The sequence below is a fragment of the Rana temporaria genome, chromosome 1 (genome assembly GCF_905171775.1).
Source record: "Rana temporaria chromosome 1, aRanTem1.1, whole genome shotgun sequence".
Classification (NCBI taxonomy): domain Eukaryota; kingdom Metazoa; phylum Chordata; class Amphibia; order Anura; family Ranidae; genus Rana; species Rana temporaria.
In genome coordinates, this window is record NC_053489.1 from 41,466,595 (window position 1) to 41,487,066 (window position 20,472).

Below are 20,472 nucleotides of genomic sequence, written 5' to 3' on the forward strand. Positions count from 1 at the left end.
CTACAAGCAATGAGCATCTGATTTTATTTTATTTTTTTAATATATAATATAATAATATGCCATCAAGGCAATTTTTTTTTATAACGAAAAATAAAAAAAAAACTAAGTTTGTAAACTTTTAATATATATTTACGAAATGTAACTTCAAGTGGAAATAAAAAATAAAGATTTATCTCTCAGTCAGTACACAGACTTACAGTTTTCAGTTTTGTGTTCTTGTGGAAAAAAAAAAAAAGTGTTTTGTTTTAGAACTCTGAGAAAAGGTTTCAAAAATATTAGAAAATTCCTTTAGGTTTTTTTTTCCTGCATATTTGATGTGTTTTTAAAAACCAGACTGGAAAGACTTAACTAAATAAATCCACAGGTTGAAGATTTGAAATGCAAAAAGAGAAAAAAAAAAAAAAAAAACACAAAAGGGAAGGATATAATTAAAAACTATACCCCCCTCCCTACCTGCGTGAGATCTAAAATACACGACGATACTTTAAAATTACGAGTGTCATCATCCACCCCTCTCAAATTTTGGTAAAATGTAGACCTTTCTGAGCCTTTCCCTTAGTTAACTAAAAGTTCAAGTCATGGCTGGCTCAATTAAAAAGTATTCACATTTACAATATATTTTCCTAAAATAATATATTAATAACTTGATCGGACTAAATAGGAATACAAAATATTCCCAATTAGCCAGTTTGTGCATTGTAAAGCTTTGTTTTTCTTTAAATAAATGAAAAAATCTGAGTCTTCAAAAAAAAAAAAAAAAAAAATGCAGGCTGACATATGGACAGTTACAACCTGAAAATAGAATAGATTTTGTGGTAGTGTTTCATATTCTGAACAGTGATATACAACAAAATCCACCCTGTCTGCCAATACTGCAGGGTTGTTTTTTTTTGACCCCCTCCCAAAACTGGTTATCAATATAACTGAAATGTATATTTTTCTTGTTTTGGGTAAATAGGAAAAAAAGAAATAAAAAAAAAAAAAAGAAATAAAAAAGAAAAAAAAGGGGTAGTGAAAAGAATTCTAGAAAACAAAAAATGTGATTGAATTTCAACCTATGTAAACATAATTTTTCGTTTTCACGTTAAACTACCTGTAAAAATTCAAATTCATCATACATTGTATATACCAACATCAGGAAGAATCTATGCCAACTGACTGAAAATCGGCTAAAGTCAGAAAGGGCATGCAGAATCTTTTTACATTAGTTGGTAGCAGCAAAGTTTATTTATTTTTTTATATAGCCAGACTGGCCTTTATATATGCGAAGATATATTAGGAGGAAGACTGCTGTAGAGTGCTTGTTGGAAAAACAAATAAAAACAACAAAAATTGTTTAAGAATGTATTTGTATGGCCTGGTTGACTGGCATCTGGCAAACCGGGCAGAGTGGCATCTCTTTCTGGCAGATCTTGTTGGCGCACCCCATGCAGAAGAAGTTGTGGCCACAAGGAACAAGGGCGGCTATGACCTCGTTGTCGAAGCAGATGACGCAGTCGTGTTTGCGCCTCGTCTCCGGTGGGGAACTGGAGGTGGAGCCGCCGCTGGAAGAGGAGTAGCTGTTGGTGCTGTTGGAGAATGCAGGGATGTAAATGGGAAGCCCTGCCTTGTTTGTGCTTGAAAGGTCACTTCTAACGCTTCTGCCCGCTGGGTATTCCAGACCTTCGAGGAAGGTAGGGGACATGCTGCCCCTGCGCTGAGATTTTGCCGTGACTTCATTTCCGTACCCGGAGAGTGTATTTCCCTGCTCAAAAGTCGCCCATAGCGGCTCAGACGGAGATGGTATAGGATCAAAGGCAGAGGCGTCGGCTAGTTCTTCTGAGCCAACCGGGGGCATGGCTTCACCGAACCAAAAATTGTTTGCGCCAAAGGGACTGGTTGGGCTAAAGTCAGCCAGCCGGTTGCTTCCCAAAAAGGAATCGGTTGAGCCGCTTCCCAAGGAACTTGAGCTATCATTTCGGTAGTTAGAAATCATTTTGTTACGGGCCGCGGCGGATGGATGCGCATGCAACCAGGTTGCAGTTAAGCAGTTTCCTTCAAAGCTGACATCTGTACCGTTATAGTGAAAATCGTTCTCTTCGTTGACCTCGATGTAGTTGCCAGTGCGCATGGCTATGTGCATTTCAATCTCTTCCCGGGCTCGGTCGACATTTTCTGGCATTCCTGTGACTTCAAACACTGGTTCTTTGTCACGACTTGGAGTGACGATGTAGGTGTGGGTTTGCTGCTGTATACGTTTTATGGTAGCTCCCTTTGGCCCGACAACAAGGCCAACCACTCGGTAAGGTACTCGGACTTGTACCGTGGTTTGACCTGGAAGGTTGGGAGTGCACTGAACGGTAGCAGCTGTAGGGCCGTTTTTGTTGCGAGATGCTCGAATCATGGAAAAGTGTTCCGCAGCCGACAAGATTTCCCTTTTTGCCATCGCTACATCTTCTTTCCTTCCAGTAACGACAAATACCGGTTCTTCGCCACGGACTGGGGTCTTTATGTAGGTGTTAGTCTTCGCCCTCAGCGCCTTGATCTTGCATCCTAGATGGATAGAAAATAAAAAATAAAGTTAACAAAAAAAATGCGCTTACAAAATAGGGGACAGAATTATTATTATTTTTTACTACTAATGGCGGCGATCAGCATTTTTTTCGTGACTGCGACATTATGGCGGACACATCAGACACGTTTGACGCCATTCACATTCATACAGCGATCAGTGCTATAAATATGCACTAATTATTGTATAAATGTGACTGGCATTGAAGGGGTTAACACTAGGGGGGTGCGGAAGGGGTTAAATGTGTACCCTAAATTGTGTTCTAACTGTAGGTGGAGGGGGGGTGACCGATCTATGTCCCTATGTACAAGGGACACAGATTGGTCTCCTCTCTCCCCTGACAGGACATGGATCTCTGTGTTTACACACAGAGCTCCACGTCTTGTCCCTGTAGCCGACGATCCCGAGTCCCTGGCGGACATCACGGCCGCCAGGCACTCGCATCGGCATCTCAGCGATGCGGCGATCACGCGCGCGCCGCTGGATGCGCGCACAGGCCGTAAAAACATGGCCGGTTAGAGATTCAAAACCACCCCGTTAAAAAACACATAAAATCCCACTAAAATACATTTACGTTTCTGGTTGCAACATGACAAAATGTGGAAAATTTCAAGGGGTATGAATACTTTTTCAAGGCACCGGATTTTATTCAGCCCGCACAGCATAAATCTATACACGTACGGTCAGCTTCATGGTCACAGAAATAAGTGACAATTGTGTCACATGCCGCCATGTCCGGAGATAAGAGGAGATATTTATGACTAGTCATTAAACCCACTAATATTTATGGCAAAGCAAACACAGTGACATCACACAGAGAGGTGAAAAGTCCAATAGATTAGTGATCTGGATTGCCAGAATCGCCCAGGAAGGTCTCTCTGTTATGCTTAGGACAGGAGCTAAAGCCCAAATCTAAATTTTTCCTATAGTCTGTCCACACCTGAGCATAGTGGAGCTTGAGCCAGGTTAAGTCGACACATACGATGCGGTAACCAGCGTGATTCCAGGGCAGGTTCCCACATTGCAGTTCACACTTAACTGCGAACCGCTGGTGGTGTCAATACAAAGTTAAAGCGGTGGTTCACCCTAAATAACAAGTTTCCACAGTTTAATCCCCTAGTTAAATTTCAGACACCTGCGGGGAATGGGCGTTCCTACGAACATGATTGACAGCCGGCTATGGCGCGTCACGCTTCCCGAGAAGAGCCGGAGTAGGACTCTGCTCTTCACGGCGCCTGCGCACAGACTAGGAGCTGACTGCGCAGGCGCCGTGAAGAGCCAAGTCCTATTTCGGCTATTTTCGGGAAGCGTGACACACCTTAGCCGGCCGTCAATCATCTTCCCCTCTGCCTAGGAACGCCTACCTAACCTAACTAAGGGATTAAACTGAGTATGGCGCCAAAAAAATAAATAAAGGCATACTGTAGCTCGCGCTAGTATGCTGGTTAGGGTGAACCCCCGCTTTAATGACACCCCCAGAACTGTCAATTCAGACAGGAATCGGATTGCATGGGTCTGAACACCCATGTGATGCGATTCCAGTGCATGAGGGGGCTACAAGTGTCAAGTGTTTTCGTTTCCAACAGACTTCAATATGAAGCCAACACTTTATAAGCAGTTACAGCAAACAGTTCTACCCCCTCCCCCCTTTTTCGGATAAAGGTTTGACATACATAAAATTTGCTTTAAAACTAGGAGCCAGCCTCCCTCCCCTCTACTCCGCTAATGCTGGTCATGGGCAAGCAGAGCCTGTGATACATAGCATGGGGGGGGCTGTGGCAAAGGGGTGCGTAGAAGCATTCAGGCGATAAACTGCCCGGCACTACATGTCCCGGACGACAGGAATTGTGCATCCCTGCGTCTGGTGCCAACAGCCCAGGCACCATATTGCAATTACGGGTCACCATGGCAACCTGGCGCCTGGGATTTGTCGAGCCATGTGCTAGAAGAACAAAGGATGCCTAGGTATGGTCACAGTTTGGAACAGGGAGTGGCCGCTCCAGGTGGGAACCCAGATGAATATCCTCCGTTGCAGATAACTCAGGTGCAGGCAATGCACTTAGAAAGCGGTGTACAGTACCACATTTGACCTAAGGCGAGCGGGCGCCCCCCTGCTGCCGACATATGACATACACTGGTGGCAGCAAAAGGGTCAAAAACCGAGCCTGAGTTTTAGACCATGTTATGTGTTACACCCATATTTAGGGTGCAACAAAGCATGGCCTCATACTCCATCCCCAAAAACCAAACCGCCCCGATACTCGATGGCTTTGCTGCAAAAATGATTAAATGCACATTCATGATAAATCAAGGCTGTGCCCGGTTTTTGTACAAGGTGGACCAATCCTTTCCATTCTTCACCTGACTCCTGTATAGGGTGCAGACAGAAAAAAAAACTAACTATCTAAAAAAACAAACAAAGTGTACTTTAACCTTCTTAAACAATAAAAAGATATTACATGCACCAGGCCGAGATAAAAAGAGGACAGGCACATTGGGGGGAGGGGGATGGTTTGGAGACGTGACACTTCGGTATTTTTCCTGCTTCTAATATAACAAAACATCCCCATCACTGATAAGCGCACAGCGCCATCACACCCTCCAGTTCCTGAGAACAGTAAATGCCGCCTCAGTATTATGATGTCGGTGAGGTATAATTATTACACGCCGCCTGGGGGAACCCTCCAAAAACAATGACGGCATGTACAAACTCCATGCAAATATCATCCCCTGGGGGGGGGGGGGGGGATGAGCTCAGGAGACAACTGCAAAAACACAGCGCTGACCGCAGGGACCACACTGCAAGGCAAGGGACTATTCCTATATTTTGGGCATGTATTAAAATGCAGGACCCAGAGGAGCCAATCAGATCTTTTATTATAGATCCAAAGTTTAATTTTCTTGCCTTAGATTTGATCTCCGAAGTATTAACCACTTAGACCCGGACCAAAATGCAGCTAAAAGGACCCGGCCAGGTTTTGCGATTCGGCACTGCGTCGCTTTAACTGACAATTGCGCAGTCGTGCGAAGTGGCTCCCAAACAAAATTGGCGTCCTTTTTTCCCCACAAATAGAGCTTTCTTTTGGTCGTATTTGATCACCTCTGCGGTTTTTATTTTTTGCGCTATAAACAAAAATAGAGCGACAATTTTGAAAAAAATGCTATATTTTTTACTTTTTGCTATAATAAATATCCCCCAAAAATATATATATAAAAAAACATTTTTTTTCCTTCAGTTTAGGCCGACACGCATGTATTCTACCTATTTTTGGTAAAAAAAAACAAAAAAACGCAATAAGCGTTAATCGGTTGGTTTGCGCAAAATTTACAGCGTTTACAAAATAGGGGATAGTTTTATTGCATTTTTATTATTTTTTTTACTACCAATGGCGGCGATCAGCTTTTTTTTCGTGACTGCGACATTATGGCGGACACTTCGGACAATTTTGACACATTTTTGGGACCATTGTCATTTTCACAGCAAAAAATGCATTTAAAATGCATTGTTTATTGTGAAAATGACAGTTGCAGTTTGGGAGTTAACCACAAGGGGGCGCTGAAGGGGTTATGTGTGACCTCATGTGTGTTTACAACTGTAGGGGGGGTGCGACGTCATCGATTGTGAATCCCTATAAAAAATAGATCACACGATCGATGCCGCCGTCACAGTGAAGAACGGGGAAGCTGTGTTTACATACGGCTCTCCCCGTTCTTCAGCTCCGGGGACCGATCGCGGGACTCCAGCGGCGATCGGGTCCCGGAGCTTCGGACCGGGTCGCGGGCCCTGCGGCTGGACAATAGCACAGCACGTATATAGGGCTGCAACTAAGGTTTATTTTCACAAATCGCTTTTTTTTTTTTTTAAATCGAAAAAATAAGTGTAATATGCAATTTTTTCGTTTATTTAGAATAATGGGAAAAAAACAAAGAACACAAAACAAAAAGGTGTTACACAGGTATCCTGTCATGATGGGGTTTATAGTACAAGAAACACCCATGACAGGGCACTGTATATTCTAAAAAGGCATATGTTTAATGACACCTACATCACATCCATTCACACATACAAAGAGCACGGTGTTATTAAACAGTGCAGGACCCGTTCTTGCATGGACAGTTAGTTGAATTAGGTGGGCCACCTGGCCAGCAGCTTAAAGTGGAGTTTCCATTATAAAAAAAAAAAAAGAAAAAAAAAAAAAAAGGAGTTTCCTTATACTGCACATTACACCTGACGTCTGCTCCCTCCGAACGCTAATGCTCCTGGGAAATGGGTGTCATTTCCCAGGATGCAGTGCGCTACCCCTAGCATCGCGGGACTTCAAAACAGGAAGTGACGCGATTCCAGCTCCTTACACTGTTGGTTGCCATCACAACGTTTCCATATTGTCAGCCGCCGCCCGTTGTGATGGCAACCCAAGTGGTTGGCGGCGCTGCTGCTGTCTTGCACGAGAATGGGGCGGGATGGGCGGCCCTTTAGCAGTCGTCACCAAAGGATTCCCGGAAGTAATTGCTTGTGGGCTTCACAATGCCCACAAGCAAAATGACACCGATCAACGCACATATTTATAAAGTGTTCCTTGTGATTAAGTCAGCGGAGCGGCGGCGGATTTTTAAATAGCAAGTGACAGTATGCATAGCAAAATTAAGATTGATGAAAGGAAATACTTAAAAAAAAAAAAAAAAAAAAAAAAAATGCAAATTGTGGTTGGAACCCCCGCTTTAAGCACGCGCCCCAACATAACCGTATGCCACCCCGAATGTGCGCTTCATGCAACGGCGTGATCTGTGAACGGCTGTATCCAGCAGACACATCAAATTATGGTGCTAGGCATCGGGCCACTTTGATTGGCCCAGATACCGCCTGATTGCTGTACAATCACAGGTCACCTAGCAAATAGTGATGAATGGAATCCATTCATTACATAATTGTTTACTAATGTTTGTGATCTGTGACTACATGTAGGTACCAGTGATCACATAGCACATGGGCCAATCACAGCACCCTGTACCATGTGATTGCTGCTGTGATTGGCCACAGCCAACAATGAGTCATGAAAGCCATTCATGACAGTTTAGACCAGTGATGGCGAACCTTGGCAACCCAGATGTTTTGGAACTACATTTCCCTACAATGCAGAGTGCATGAGCATCATGGGAAATGTAGTTCCAAAACATCTGGGGTGCCAAGGTTGGCCATTACTGGTTTAGACAATTGCTGTTACAGTGATTAGCACTGTAACAAGCAATCAGCGTAATTTTTTTTTTTTTTTAAATAAATACATTTTATTTATATACCATCATCAGTCAATATCCCTGATCACCACCACACCAGGTATATGATGTACTGTGACAATATGTAAAAATTCCTCAGACTGGCTACTTTCCAAAAAGATGGGTCATTTGTACAGTCCTGGGGTTCTCAGGCCTTTAAGAATTAGGAGATAGGATGTCAGTACATCAGGATTTATCAAATATATATCCCAGATGGCGGACTTTCACAGAGACTAAATATACACCGAAGGAACGTAGCAGTATTAGGAGGTGCACCAAATTTCCGCTGCCGACACACATCGGCTGAAACTTTTTCGCATTTGACCAAAAGGATCGGATAATGGCACTGAAAGGGGGGCACACATTGCGGAGGGTGCCATCCTAAAAAATAAATAATATAAACCGCAGAGGTGATCAAATAAAATACCACCAAAAGAAAGCCATTTCTGGGGAAAAAATAAAACAAATTTAAGGCTGTGCAAATTAACTTTTAATTAATCGATTAATCTTTAATTTTTTTGATCGATTAAAATTCTTTTGATTGGTACTCACCTCTCCGCCGGCTTCTGGGCCTTCAGGGGAGTTCCGTCGGAGATCCAGTAATGTCACGGACACCGGCGGGGATTGCCGTGTCCATCTGAAGGGCTCCTTTGCTGTGCCTTCATATCTGCATGCCAGTGGGACCTTCCTATCTGCCACACACAAGGGCTGTTACACTTCCCTCTATCAACCTGGGATTCTACAGCCATCCACTGGGAGTTGTGATAGTTCCCTTCACAGGGACATCTACATGCCGACGGACTGATGTTAACCTCTCCTCATCTGGATTCAGCAGTGGTATCGTTGTACACATTTTTATACCAGTAGCATACTTAGCTACATGTTTTTATGACTGCTTTTGCTACCGTTTGGTATTACTCGTACCATTTTTACAGTTTATGTAGCTACATCCATTTTATCTCCATTGCAATGTTTATTTTGTTACCTACTTGAAGACTATAAAAGTTTTAATGCTATTCCCATCGAGCGCTGCCTTTGTGTGTTTTTTGTATCCTGCTATCCATTTTTCCAGTGGTTGGTCGCTGCACTGGGAATCAGCCTGCAAGGAGATCAGCTAAAAGTAGTTGGATCTGTATGTGCGTTATAATTAATCAAAATTAATTAAAAAAAAAAAAAAAGAAAAAAAAAAAAAGATTAATCCAACAGAAAAATGTTGATCAGTAACAGCCCTAAAAAAAAAAAAAAAAAAAAAAAAAAAAAAAAATTGTACATAAATTGTATTTGGGTACAGCGTCACGCAATTGTCAGCTCAAGTGAAGCAGTGCAAAAAAAAAATGGCCTAGTCATTCTTCTGGAGCTGAGGAGGTTAAAGAAATTGTCTTTACACGTCTAGAAGATTTTTATTTTTTTTAAGGCTACACTTCCTGGATAATGCCTTGGTAAGCTTGGGGGGAACCAACTTGTATGAAAGATTGTCTAATTTCCATACTTCCGTCTTGGATTTGTCAATGTACACACTCACCCCATTGTCCCGTCTAACCCCCGGGCATACATGGTTCCTCCTCCTCCTCCCTGCCAGCACATTCACCTTCTTCATGGCACCATTCCCAATTCATCTTTTCACACTCCTATTTTATTGACTGTATATACCGGCGGTGTAATTTACTTGACAGCTGTAATCGAATGTTTGTGTAATGCATGGGTCGAATTCTAAAACAATTTTTAGAAAAATAAAATTTAAATCCGATTACAAAATACGCAATTTCTGATTTCGAAATTCGACCAAACCAAGCCTTTTAAATTTCACCTCACACGTTGCTACAGAAAATGTGTGGCCGGGAATCTTTCCTAGCGCTCATACGCATTTCTTTTTCAAATTATATATTTATCACAGGATTCTCCCATCAAAAATTCCAACATGGCGATCACTCAAATATAGCCACACCAAATTCTGTTTTTGCTGTGGCCCAGTAATGGCGCGCAATTCAAACGAAAAATTCATAGAAAAAAAAAAAAATACCTACCTATCTATCATAATATATGCTGCATTCACACCTGAGCGTAGGTCGTTTTGTCGCGCATATTCATGCTTATTTGCATACAGCGTCATCCGACGTTTTTGTACTTCGACGTTTTTTATTTTAGCCAATAGGAAAAATGATCACCTTTTCATCACTTGTTGCTATATTTTTTTTTTTTGAATGAACATTTTTATAAAACATCGAAATAAAAAATAAAAGTCACATTTCTTCATAAATGTACATCTTGTGATATAACCCCCCCCTCCTATAAGAAGCATATTGATCGGTTTGGTGGGACAATTTATAAAGTAATGGAGATGATCAGCGACTTATAACGGCATTGTGATAGGGGGGGCAGAGGAAAATCGGGGGGGGGGGGGGGGGGGGGGGGGGGGGGGGGGGGGGGGGGGGTGGGGGACGACTGACCAACACCAGTGACACCAATACAGTGATTAATGATACTATGCACCGTCACTGTACCGGCTGGGAAGGGGTTAATGTTGTAGTAAACCACAATAAAAAAAGACCCCCGGGGCAGTTTACATCACAATGAGTGGGGGAGGTGCATGGCATACTAGCACATTATGTCCTCTGTCACGCCGAACGCACTTCAGTGATATGAATGGCCGAGCCGGTGATGATGTCACTGAGCTCAGGCGTCGCCGGTGATGTCATCAGTTGCATATACAGTATAATTCTCCTAAAGGTGACATTTTCTGTACCTCATTATAGACTCACCTATAGGGGAACAATCATACAAAGGATTTTACCCCCCCCCCCCCCATCGAGGGGCAATTAGGGGACAATGTGCGACTTCCTAATCAGGGAGGATCTCCTCTGCAGGTCCCGCCCATAAATGATTAGCTGACCGTTCCTCACCACCGGACAGGAAATCTGGGAACCTTCAGCTCCTCCGCTTCCCGGCAAGAGATCAAAGCCCGGCAGAGGTTCTAATCTCTCAAGTGGGCGGAGTTGCACTTTAAGAGACTCCCATCTGGATTTTCCCTGCGGATGAAATTTGTTCCCAACTTTCGGAAAGATCAGCCCACAGAAGAGGCCGGCCTTTCTGCAAGGAGGGGATTATTCTGGCACTGAATTAAACCCCCCCGAGCCACAAGACAAGACTGGGGGGGCCTTGGCAGTGCCGTGGTAGATTTTTTTTTATCTTCTGCCTGGGTGAAATGTTATTGATTAAAGCGTCTAAACGTCCGTAGAAAACGCTCGTTGTCGCGATGGTCGCTTGAATCAAGCGTTTCCGTTACTTTCTATGGGACATGGAAACGCCCAAACCGCCCGATTGGCGCGGGTCCAAAAAAAAAAAAAAAAAGGAAGGGGTCCAGAACTTGTTTGAGCTTCAGGCGTTTTGGAGTGGAGATGTGAACCATCTCCATAGGGAATAATTTTTTCCCCCCCCCTCTAGCGTTTGAGCGTCGCGCTTCAGGCGACAAAACGCTCAGGTGTGAATGCAGCCTTGGCTCTTATTTTATAAAGCAGCCCACTCAAACTACAGCAACACTTGCGTAGAAAATCCTGCATCACCCCCCGCCATATCCGATTTCCCTCCCAGCCTATTTTAACCCTAAAAAGTTGAACCACTGCGCAGTTGGTTCCGTTTATCCATCTCAGTACCGGACACTTTCACCCCCTTCCTGCCCAGGCCACTTTTCAGCGCTGTCACACTTTGACAAATTGTGTCGCCATGGAACACTGTACCCATATGACATTTTAACATTTGAGACAGCTAGAGCTTTCTTTTGGTGGAATTTAATCACCACTAGGGAGTTTTTTTATTTATTTTTTTAACACACAATGTGTAATAATCTATCTATCTATCTCTCTGTCTATCTATCTCTCTGTCTATCTATCTCTCTGTCTATCTATATCTCTGTCTATCTATATCTCTGTCTCTCTCTCCATCTATATCTCTCTCTCCATCTATATCTCTCTCTCCATCTATATCTCTCTCTCCATCTATATCTCTCTCTCTCCATCTATATCTCTCTCTCCATCTATATCTCTCTCTCCATCTATATCTCTCTCTCCATCTATATCTCTCTCCATCTATATCTCTCTCTCTCTATATCTATCTCTATCTATATATAACAAAAACATTTTAGATCATTTCTTTTATAAAATCTTGCAAATAATCCTTTATAAAATTTAGGCCAAATTGTATTCCGTTGCATCTCTTTGGTAAAAATAACCCAAATCAGTGTGTATCATTTAGTCTGTAGGAAAGTACATAAGTATTCACAGACTTTGCTCAATACTTGGTGCCAAAGGTGCTTCACCAATTACAGCCTCAAGTCTCATTGAGTTTGATGCTACAAGCTCGGCACACCTATTTGTGGACAGTTTCTCCCATTCTTTTTGCAGGACCTCTCAAGTTCCATCAGGTTGGATGAGGAGCGTCGGTGCACAGCCATTTTCAGATCTCTCCAGAGATGTTCAATCGGGTTCAAGTCTGGGCTCTGGCTGGGCCACTTAAGGACATTCACAGAGTTGTCCTGTAGCCACTTCTTTGATAGCTCGACTGCGTGCCTAGGGTCGTTGTCCTGTCCCCCCCAGTCTGAGGTCCAGAGCAGGTTTTCATCAAGGATGTCTCCGTACATTGCTGCATTTATCTTTCCCTCGATCCTGACTAGTCTCCCAGTTCCTGCCGCTAAAAAAAATCCCCACAGCATGATGCCACCACCATGCTTCACGGTAGGGATGGTATTGGCCGGGTGATGAGCGGTACCTGGTTTCCTCCAGACATGACACTCACCATTCAGGCCAAAGAGATCAATCTTTGTTTCATTAGATCAGAGAATTTTGTTTCTCATGGCCTAAGAGTCCTTCATTACCTTTTAACAAAACTCCAGGCGGGCTGTCATGTGCCTTTTACTGAGGAGTGGCTTCCGTCTGGCCTCTCTATCATACAGACCTGATTGGTGGAGTGCTGCAGAGATGGTTGTTCTTCTGGAAGGTCCTCCTCTCTCAATAGAGAAACACTGGAGCTTTGTCAGAGAGATCATCAGGTTCTTGGTCACCTCCCCAACTAAGTCCCTTCTCCTCCGATCGCTCAGTTTGGCCGGGCGGCCCGTGCTAGGAAGGGTCCTGGTGGTTCCAAATTTCTTCCATTTACAGATGATGAGGCCACTGTGCTCACTGAGCCCTTCAATGCTGCAGAAATGTTTCTGTCCCCTTCCCCAGATCTGTGCCTCCATACAATCCGGTCTCTGAGGTCTACAGACAATTCCTTGGACCTCATGGCTTTGTTTGTGCTCTGACATGCACTGATAACTGTGGGACCTTCTATATGTTATATGCAATTTTCCAAATCATGTCCAATCAACTGAATTTACCACAGGTGGACTCCAATTAAGTTGTAGAAAAATCTTAAGGATGATCAGTGGAAACAGGATAAGACTGATCTTAAATGTTGAGTGCCATGGCAAAGCGTGTGAATACTTATGTACATGGGATATTTTTTTTTTTTTTAATACATTTGTAAAGATTTCCAACAAACTTTTGTCAAGTTCTCATTATGGGGAATTGTTTGTAGAATTTTGAGGAAAATAAATCAATTTTGGAATAAGGCTGCAACATAACAAAATGTAGAAAAAGTGAAGCGCTGTGAATACTTTCCGGATGCACTGTACATAATCGATCAATCTCGATGTACTGATAGCCCATCTAATTTCTTGAGGCCCTAAAATGCCAGGACAGTACAAATACCCCCAAAATAAGAGGCATGGAGAGGGTTTTTGAAGTTGTAATGGTTTAGATCGGGGATACGCAATTAGCGGACCTCCAGCTGTTGCAGAACTACAAGTCCCATGAGGCATAGCAAGATTCTGACAGCCACAAGCATGACACCAGTGTCAGAGGCATGATGGGACTTGTAGTTTTGCAACAGCTGGAGGTCCGCTAATTGCGTATCCCTGGTTTAGATCATTAAGAGGCCCCAAAATCCAAGGAGCACCTTTAGGAGTTCCAGGGGCATTTAGAATCTGGGGCAATTGTGTATGGTAGCCGGCTTCCAACGTCAGATTGTGGGACACTGTGGCAGCAGCTATCGGGGGGAACCGTGGTGGTGCCTGGGAGACACTGCGGCCTGTTGTGGCAGCAAGTCGGGGGAGACACTATGGCTCATTGCGGCAGCGATCGGAGGCCACCATGGCGGGCGACTGGGGGACACTGTGGCTCTTTGCGGTCGATCGTAAGCCTTGGTAGAGGCAGACAATGTGGCACGTTGCCGCGGTGACCGACGGACACTGTAGCTCGAAGCCGCAGCGAACGGCGGACCCCGTGGCAGCAATCAGGGGAGACTGGCTTATTGCGGCGGCGACCGGGGGAAGCTATGGCCCTTTGCAGTCGAATTGTAGGCCACTGTGGCGACCGCAACTCGTTGCCGCGGCGATCGGCAGACACTGCAGCAGCAATTGGGGGAGACTAGCTTATTGCAGTGGCGACCGGAAGACAACGTGGCTCGATGCCACAGCGACCGGGGGACACTGTGGCTCGTTGCGGTCGATTGTGGGCCACTGTAGTTCGTTGCCACGGCAACCGGACACTGTGGAAGTGATCAGGGGGGTCACTGTGGCTCGCTGCGTCGGCGACCGGGAGACTGTAACTCGTTGACGTGGCAACCGAGGGCCACTGTTGCTCGTTGTAGTCGATTGTGGGCCACTGTGGCTCGTTGCCACGGCGACCGGAGGACACTGTGGCAGTGATCAGGGGTCACTGTGGCTCGCTGCTTTGGCAACTGGTGTACACTGTGGCAGTGATTAGGGGCCACTGTGGCTCGCTGCGTTGGCGACCGCGGGACACTGTGGCTCATTGCGGTCGATTGCAGGCCACTGTGGCGACAGCGATCATGGGCCACTGCGGCTCGTTGCCACAGCGACTGGGGGACATTGTGGCTTGACATGCCAGTGATCGGAAGACACTGACTGTGGCTCTTTGCAGTGGATCGTAGGCCATGGTGGCAGCAGCGACACTGTGGCTCATTGCCCCAGCAATCGGGGGACACCGTGGCTTATTGAGGTCGAGTGTAGGCCACTGTCATGACACCGTGGCTCGTTGTCACGGCAACTGGGGGGTCACTGTGGATCGCTGCATCGGCAATTGGTGGACACTGTGGTAACAATCAGGTGACACTGCGGCTCATTGCCATGGCGACCGGAAGATACTGTGGTAGTGATTGGAGGCCACTGTGGTGGCGGAGGCGACACTGTGGCTCATTGTCGTGGCAAAGGGGTAACACTGTGGTAGTGATCGGGGGCCACGGTGGCCCATTGCAGGGGAGATCGGGGGGACACTGGTACAGTGACATTATTACTATGGCGGCGATCGGAGACCACGGCCGGCGGCGATCGGAGACCACGGCCGGCGGCGATCACATTCAGGGATATCAGGTAGAATGGGATCAGAGGGCCACTTACTGTACACTAATGATATATTCATTGCACTCATTCTTCCCCCTAGAGGTGAAGGTGGGTATCACAGTGTGATGATCTCATCCCCCCCTTTGCTCCTATAATCACACCTCCCCCATACACTCACCCTGCCGGCCCACGATCTCGGCCACATGCTCGGAGCTCGGTACCGGGACCAGCTCGTTGGTGTTGACGCTCTTCCGGCGCACTGATGCCGGTACCCCGTCCTCTCCCGGCATGTCGTCCTCCTCCTCCTCCGGGCCCATCGCCGCCAGCCTCACCCGGATCTCCTCCAGCTCGGGGCTCCAGGAGGCCGCGCTCACCCCTCCGCTCGGCATGGTGATGTCAGAGCGGCTTCTCCCGATCACCTCATCAATGTGCCCGCCCGCACCGGCCCGCGGGATCCCCAGGCACAGCACAGGCCGCCCGCCCGCTCCACTTTTCTCTTCCTTCACACTCCCTCTATTTTTCTTCTTTGTTTCCCGAACCCGGCAGGACACGCCCCTAGTCCCCGCCCCCTACGGACCGAGCCGGCGGCCGATTGGCTGAGTGAAGCGCCGAGGAAGAAAGCGCTTCCGCGCTGTGATTGGCCGCTCCCGGGTGACAATAACACGGGGGGCGTGACCGTCTGTAAAAGCTGGGAGGTGGAAGAAGAAAAAAAAAAGGAAGCGTGTGATTGAAGGGGCGGGTCTGGGACGGAGGCTGACGTCACGGCTGCGGAGTTGAGCCAGGTCACCGGCTGTGCTGATACTGCAGGGCGTCTCAGGGGGTCACGTGACCAGACACGGCGGCCCATCATGGCGGCCTCCTATTGTGTGTAATAAGAACACAAAGAATAAAGATTCATTCGATAAAGAATCCTGGTCTGCCATAACATTCCTTCACCAATGAAAGCAGAACATACCAATGGAGGGAAATAACACATGATATGTACCATAGAGCTCATTTCCAGCAGCCTGTGTGCGTTATACGCCATATACTGGAGCGCCTTGTATAAAAGCCATGCATTTTGTTGTTTACGACACCTCACACTTTGCTTGAATTATATTAACTTTATTGAAACGTCACAAAAATGACAATTCATCCGCAGCGCAGTGCGTCATGAGGCGTTTTCACGCAGCGCACACCAACGTACACATATAGGGGTAGATTCAGAAAGAAGTTACGCTGGCGTATCTATTGATACGCCGCGTAACTTCTAGGATGCTCCGGCGTATCTTTTTTCTGTATTCAGAAAACAAGATACGCCTGAATTTAGCTAAGATCCGACTGGCGTAAGTCTCTTACGCCGTCGTATCTTAGTTACATATTTATGCTGGCCGCTAGGTGGCGCTTCCGTCGATTTACGCAAGGCATATGCAAATTAGGTAGATACGCCGATTCAAAAACGTACGTCCAGCCGGCGCATTTTCTTACGTCGTTTACATTAGGCTTTTTCCAGCGTAAAGTTACCCCTGCTATATGAGGCGATCCTTTGTTAAGTATGGACGTCGTTCCCACGTCGAATTTTGAAAATTTGATGTCGTTTACGTAAGTCGTCTGTGAATGGGGCTGGACGTAATTCACGCTAAAACCAATAAGTCCTTGCGGCATACTTTGGAGCAATGCACACTGGGATATGTCCAGGGATGGCGCATACGCCGTTCGTTAAAAACGTCAATCACGTCGTGTCATGGTTTATTAACATAAAACACGCCCATCTTCACAATTTGAATTAGGCGCGTTTACGCCGGCCAATTTACGCTACGCCGCCGTAACTTAGGAGGCAAGTGCTTTGTGAATACAGCACTTGCCTCTCTGACTTACGGCGGCGTAGCGTAAATACGATACGCTACGCCGGCTGAAAGATACGCCGCCCTACGCGAATCCAGCTAATAGTGTGATCATATATAACAATTGTTTTCTATGCCGATCACCACAGAACCAGGCCATCAATGGCCCCATTCACACTTCAACTGAGCGCCTTCCATTGTTTTGTTTTTTTAAAGCTTTGTAAGGCCCCTTTCACACAGGCTTTCTGATCATATCCACCTGTCTGTTTTTTCAGGAGGACCTGATCGGATCCTCCATTCACTCCTATTGAGCGGCAAGTGAGGGAAGAAAGGGAATCACCGCTCCAGATGGAGATGATTGGATAATCAATCGCCTCCTGGAGATCAGGGGTGCTGGCAGTGCATATAGCAGAAAACAAAAAAGAAAATATTTGGACAGCCGCACTCCTGGAAAAGATTCCTGAATTGTCCTTTAACCACTTGAGAGCCGCGCTGTAGACGAAAGAAGTCCACAGCGCGGCTCTCAACTGCCGGGTGGATGTCCTTTTATTTGCATTCCCCACGCGCGCAGCGGGAAAAAACTGTGCCCGGCGCATCGCTGGAATGCAATGTGCGTGCCTGGCGGCCGTGGGTCAGCTGTGGGATACACAGCTGACCGGCGATCGGCAGTGACAGAGCAGGGACGTGGAGCTTTGTGTGTAAACACAGAGCTCCACGTCCTGTCAGGGAGAGAGGAGACCGATCTGTGTCCCTTGTACATAGGGACACAGATCGGTCACCTCCCCCAGTCAGTTCCCTCCCCCCACAGTAAGAATCACTCCCAGGGTACACATTTAACCCCTTCCCTGCCAGTCACATTTATACAGTAATCAGTGCATTACTATAGCACTGTTCGCTGTGTAAATGTGAATGGTTCCAAAATAGTGTCAAAAGTGTCCGATATGTCGCCGCCATTACTAGTAAAAAAGAAAAAAAAAATCATAAATGTATCCCCTATTTTGTAGGCGCTATAACTTTTGCGCAAACCAATCAATAAACGCTTATTGCGATATTTTTTTTAACAAAAATATGTAGAAGAATACATACCCACTCCCACCGCCATCCGGTGCTTCTCCGGGCTCTCCCGTGCCATCGGAGGCCCGTTGAACTAATCGGCCGCCGCCGAATGAGGAGCATAGAGATTTAAAAACATAAACAAAGCTGCCATTGCGGCCGAAAGCATGAGATCAGTGAATTTTTTTTCCCGATCTCATGCTTTCCAGCCTGGAAGAGAGATGTGGGGTCTTATTGACCCCGCCTCTCTCCATAAAGAGGACCTGTCACACACTATTCCTATTACAAGGGGTGTTTACATTCCTTGTAATAGGAATAAAAGTGATCACAAAAAAAAAGGTAAAAAAAAGTGCAAAACTAAAAAAAATTACGTAAAAAAATAAAAATAAAATTAAAACGCCCTGTCCCTAGTAGCTCGTGCTCAGAAGCGAACGCGCATGTAAGTCCTGCCCACATATGTAAACGCCGTTCAAACCACACATGTGAGGTATTGCCGGGTGCGTTAGAGCGAGAGCAATAATTCTAGCACTCGACCTCCTATGTAACTCTAAACTGGTAACCTGTAAAAAAAAATTCAAGCGTCGCCTATGGAGATTTTTAAGTCCTGAAGTTTGGCGCCATTCCATGAGTGTGTGCAATATTAAAGTGTGACAAGTTAGGTATTTATTTACTCGGTGTAACATCATCTTTCACATTATCACCAAAAATTGGGCTAACTTTACTGTTTTGTTATTTTTTAATTCATGAAACCTTTTTTTTTTTTCAAAAAAAGGCATTAGAAAAATTATTGCCCAAATACCGTTGGAGATAAAACATAGCAATGACCGCCACTTTATTCCCTAGGGTGTCTTCTAAAAAAATATATATAATGTTTGGGGTTCTGAGTAATTTTCTAATAAAAAAATTATGATTTTTACATGAAGGAGAGAACTTCCAGAATAGGCGTGGTATGGAAGTGGTTAAATAAAACACTGGCATGGATTTTTGTTACGCAGATCATGAAGGGAAACTTTGCGCCAAATTTTAACTGAAAAAACGGCATGGGTTCCCCTTCAGGAGCATACCAGGCCCTTAGGTCTGGTATGGATTTTAAGGGGGAATACCTACGCTGAAAAAACGGCGCGGGGGTTCCCCCAAAATCCATGCCAGACCCTTATCCAAGCACGCCGCCCGGCCGGTCAGGAATGTGGGTGGGGAGGAGCGAGCGCCCCCCCCTCCTGAACCATTAAAGTGGAGGTTCACCCGAAAATCAACTTTCTGTCACTAGATCCAGCATACTGCTGACATCTGCAGTATGCTGGATTTTTTTTTTGTACTTATCGTTGTAGCCGTATTTCTTCTCTGGCTCCGAGCGGGGAATCCGTCGGGGAATGGGCGTTCCTAAATCAATAGCCGACGTGATTCTCCGCTGCTTACGGCGCCTGCCATATACAGCTGACTGCGCAGGCGCCGTAAATTGCAGAGAGTCACGTTGGCTATTTCCGGAAGGTGTGACGCGCTATCCAAGCCCGTCAATCAACTGCGCTTTATTTAGGAACGCCTATACCCGGAAGGATACGCCGCTCCGTGCAGGAGAAGAAATAAGGCTAAAATGATAAGTACAAAAAAATAAAAAATAACCCAGCATACTGCAGATGTCAGCAGTATGCTGGATCTAGTGACAGAAAGTTGATTTTCGGGTTAACCACCGCTTTAAATCCTGGGGGCAAGATCAGACTTGGACACCTTTCCCACAAAAATCCTCTGGCTTACTGGGTCTTGTGGATGGATCACTGGCCAGAGCTTGCACAGTATGCAATTGAGCTACTGGCCTGTCCTGCATACAGCGTTCTTTCGGAACGCACATTCAGTGCTGCTGGAGGCTTTGTAACCGATCACAGGGTGCGCCTCTCCACCGACTCGGTCGATCGACTGACCTTCATAAAAATGAATCAGTCTTGGATCACCACCAGCTACCAAGCACCTGATGCTGATGTAACCGAATATTTTTTTTTTAAATGTCAGATCCCTTCAAGACTGCCTATGCTGATGCTGAGTGACTATCATGTTATACTGAGTGACTATCCTTTTCCTCCTCAATGATCATGCTGATAGCTTGTAAGAACATTTTTGGTTCTGGGCACCGCCACCAGTGGCTAAGGCCCAATTTTTCTGCCCCTGTTTAACAGGGGAGTGTAATTACAATTGTTGATGCAATACTTTCCACAGGGCTCTTTCCTGCGCTCCAACTAGAGTATCTGTGAGGGGTTGTTGTGTTGTGGCACCAGCACCAGTGCCTGAGGCCCAATTTTTCTGCCCCTGTTTAACAGGGGCGTGTAATTACAAATATTTGATGCAAAACTTTGCAGCAGGGCTCATTCCTGCGCTCCAACTTGAGTATC

The 20,472-nt window shown here is 45.7% G+C and overlaps 1 protein-coding gene and 1 non-coding gene across 2 annotated transcripts; both read right to left on the minus strand.

Annotated features, from left to right (window-relative positions):
- Window positions 1–223: 223 nt before the first annotated feature.
- MEX3C (mex-3 RNA binding family member C) lies at window positions 224–15,756 on the minus strand. Its single transcript, XM_040337070.1, has 2 exons — window positions 15,394–15,756; window positions 224–2,532 (listed from the first exon to the last, which is right to left on the minus strand). Exons 1-2 carry the CDS (start codon window positions 15,602–15,604, stop codon window positions 1,337–1,339), a joined length of 1,407 nt encoding a protein of 468 aa, XP_040193004.1. The 5' UTR covers window positions 15,605–15,756; the 3' UTR covers window positions 224–1,336.
- On the minus strand, window positions 10,860–10,990 carry LOC120925419. Its single transcript, XR_005746692.1, has one exon. It is a non-coding gene; the product is annotated as a small nucleolar RNA SNORA35 (small nucleolar RNA).
- Window positions 15,757–20,472: the final 4,716 nt, after the last annotated feature.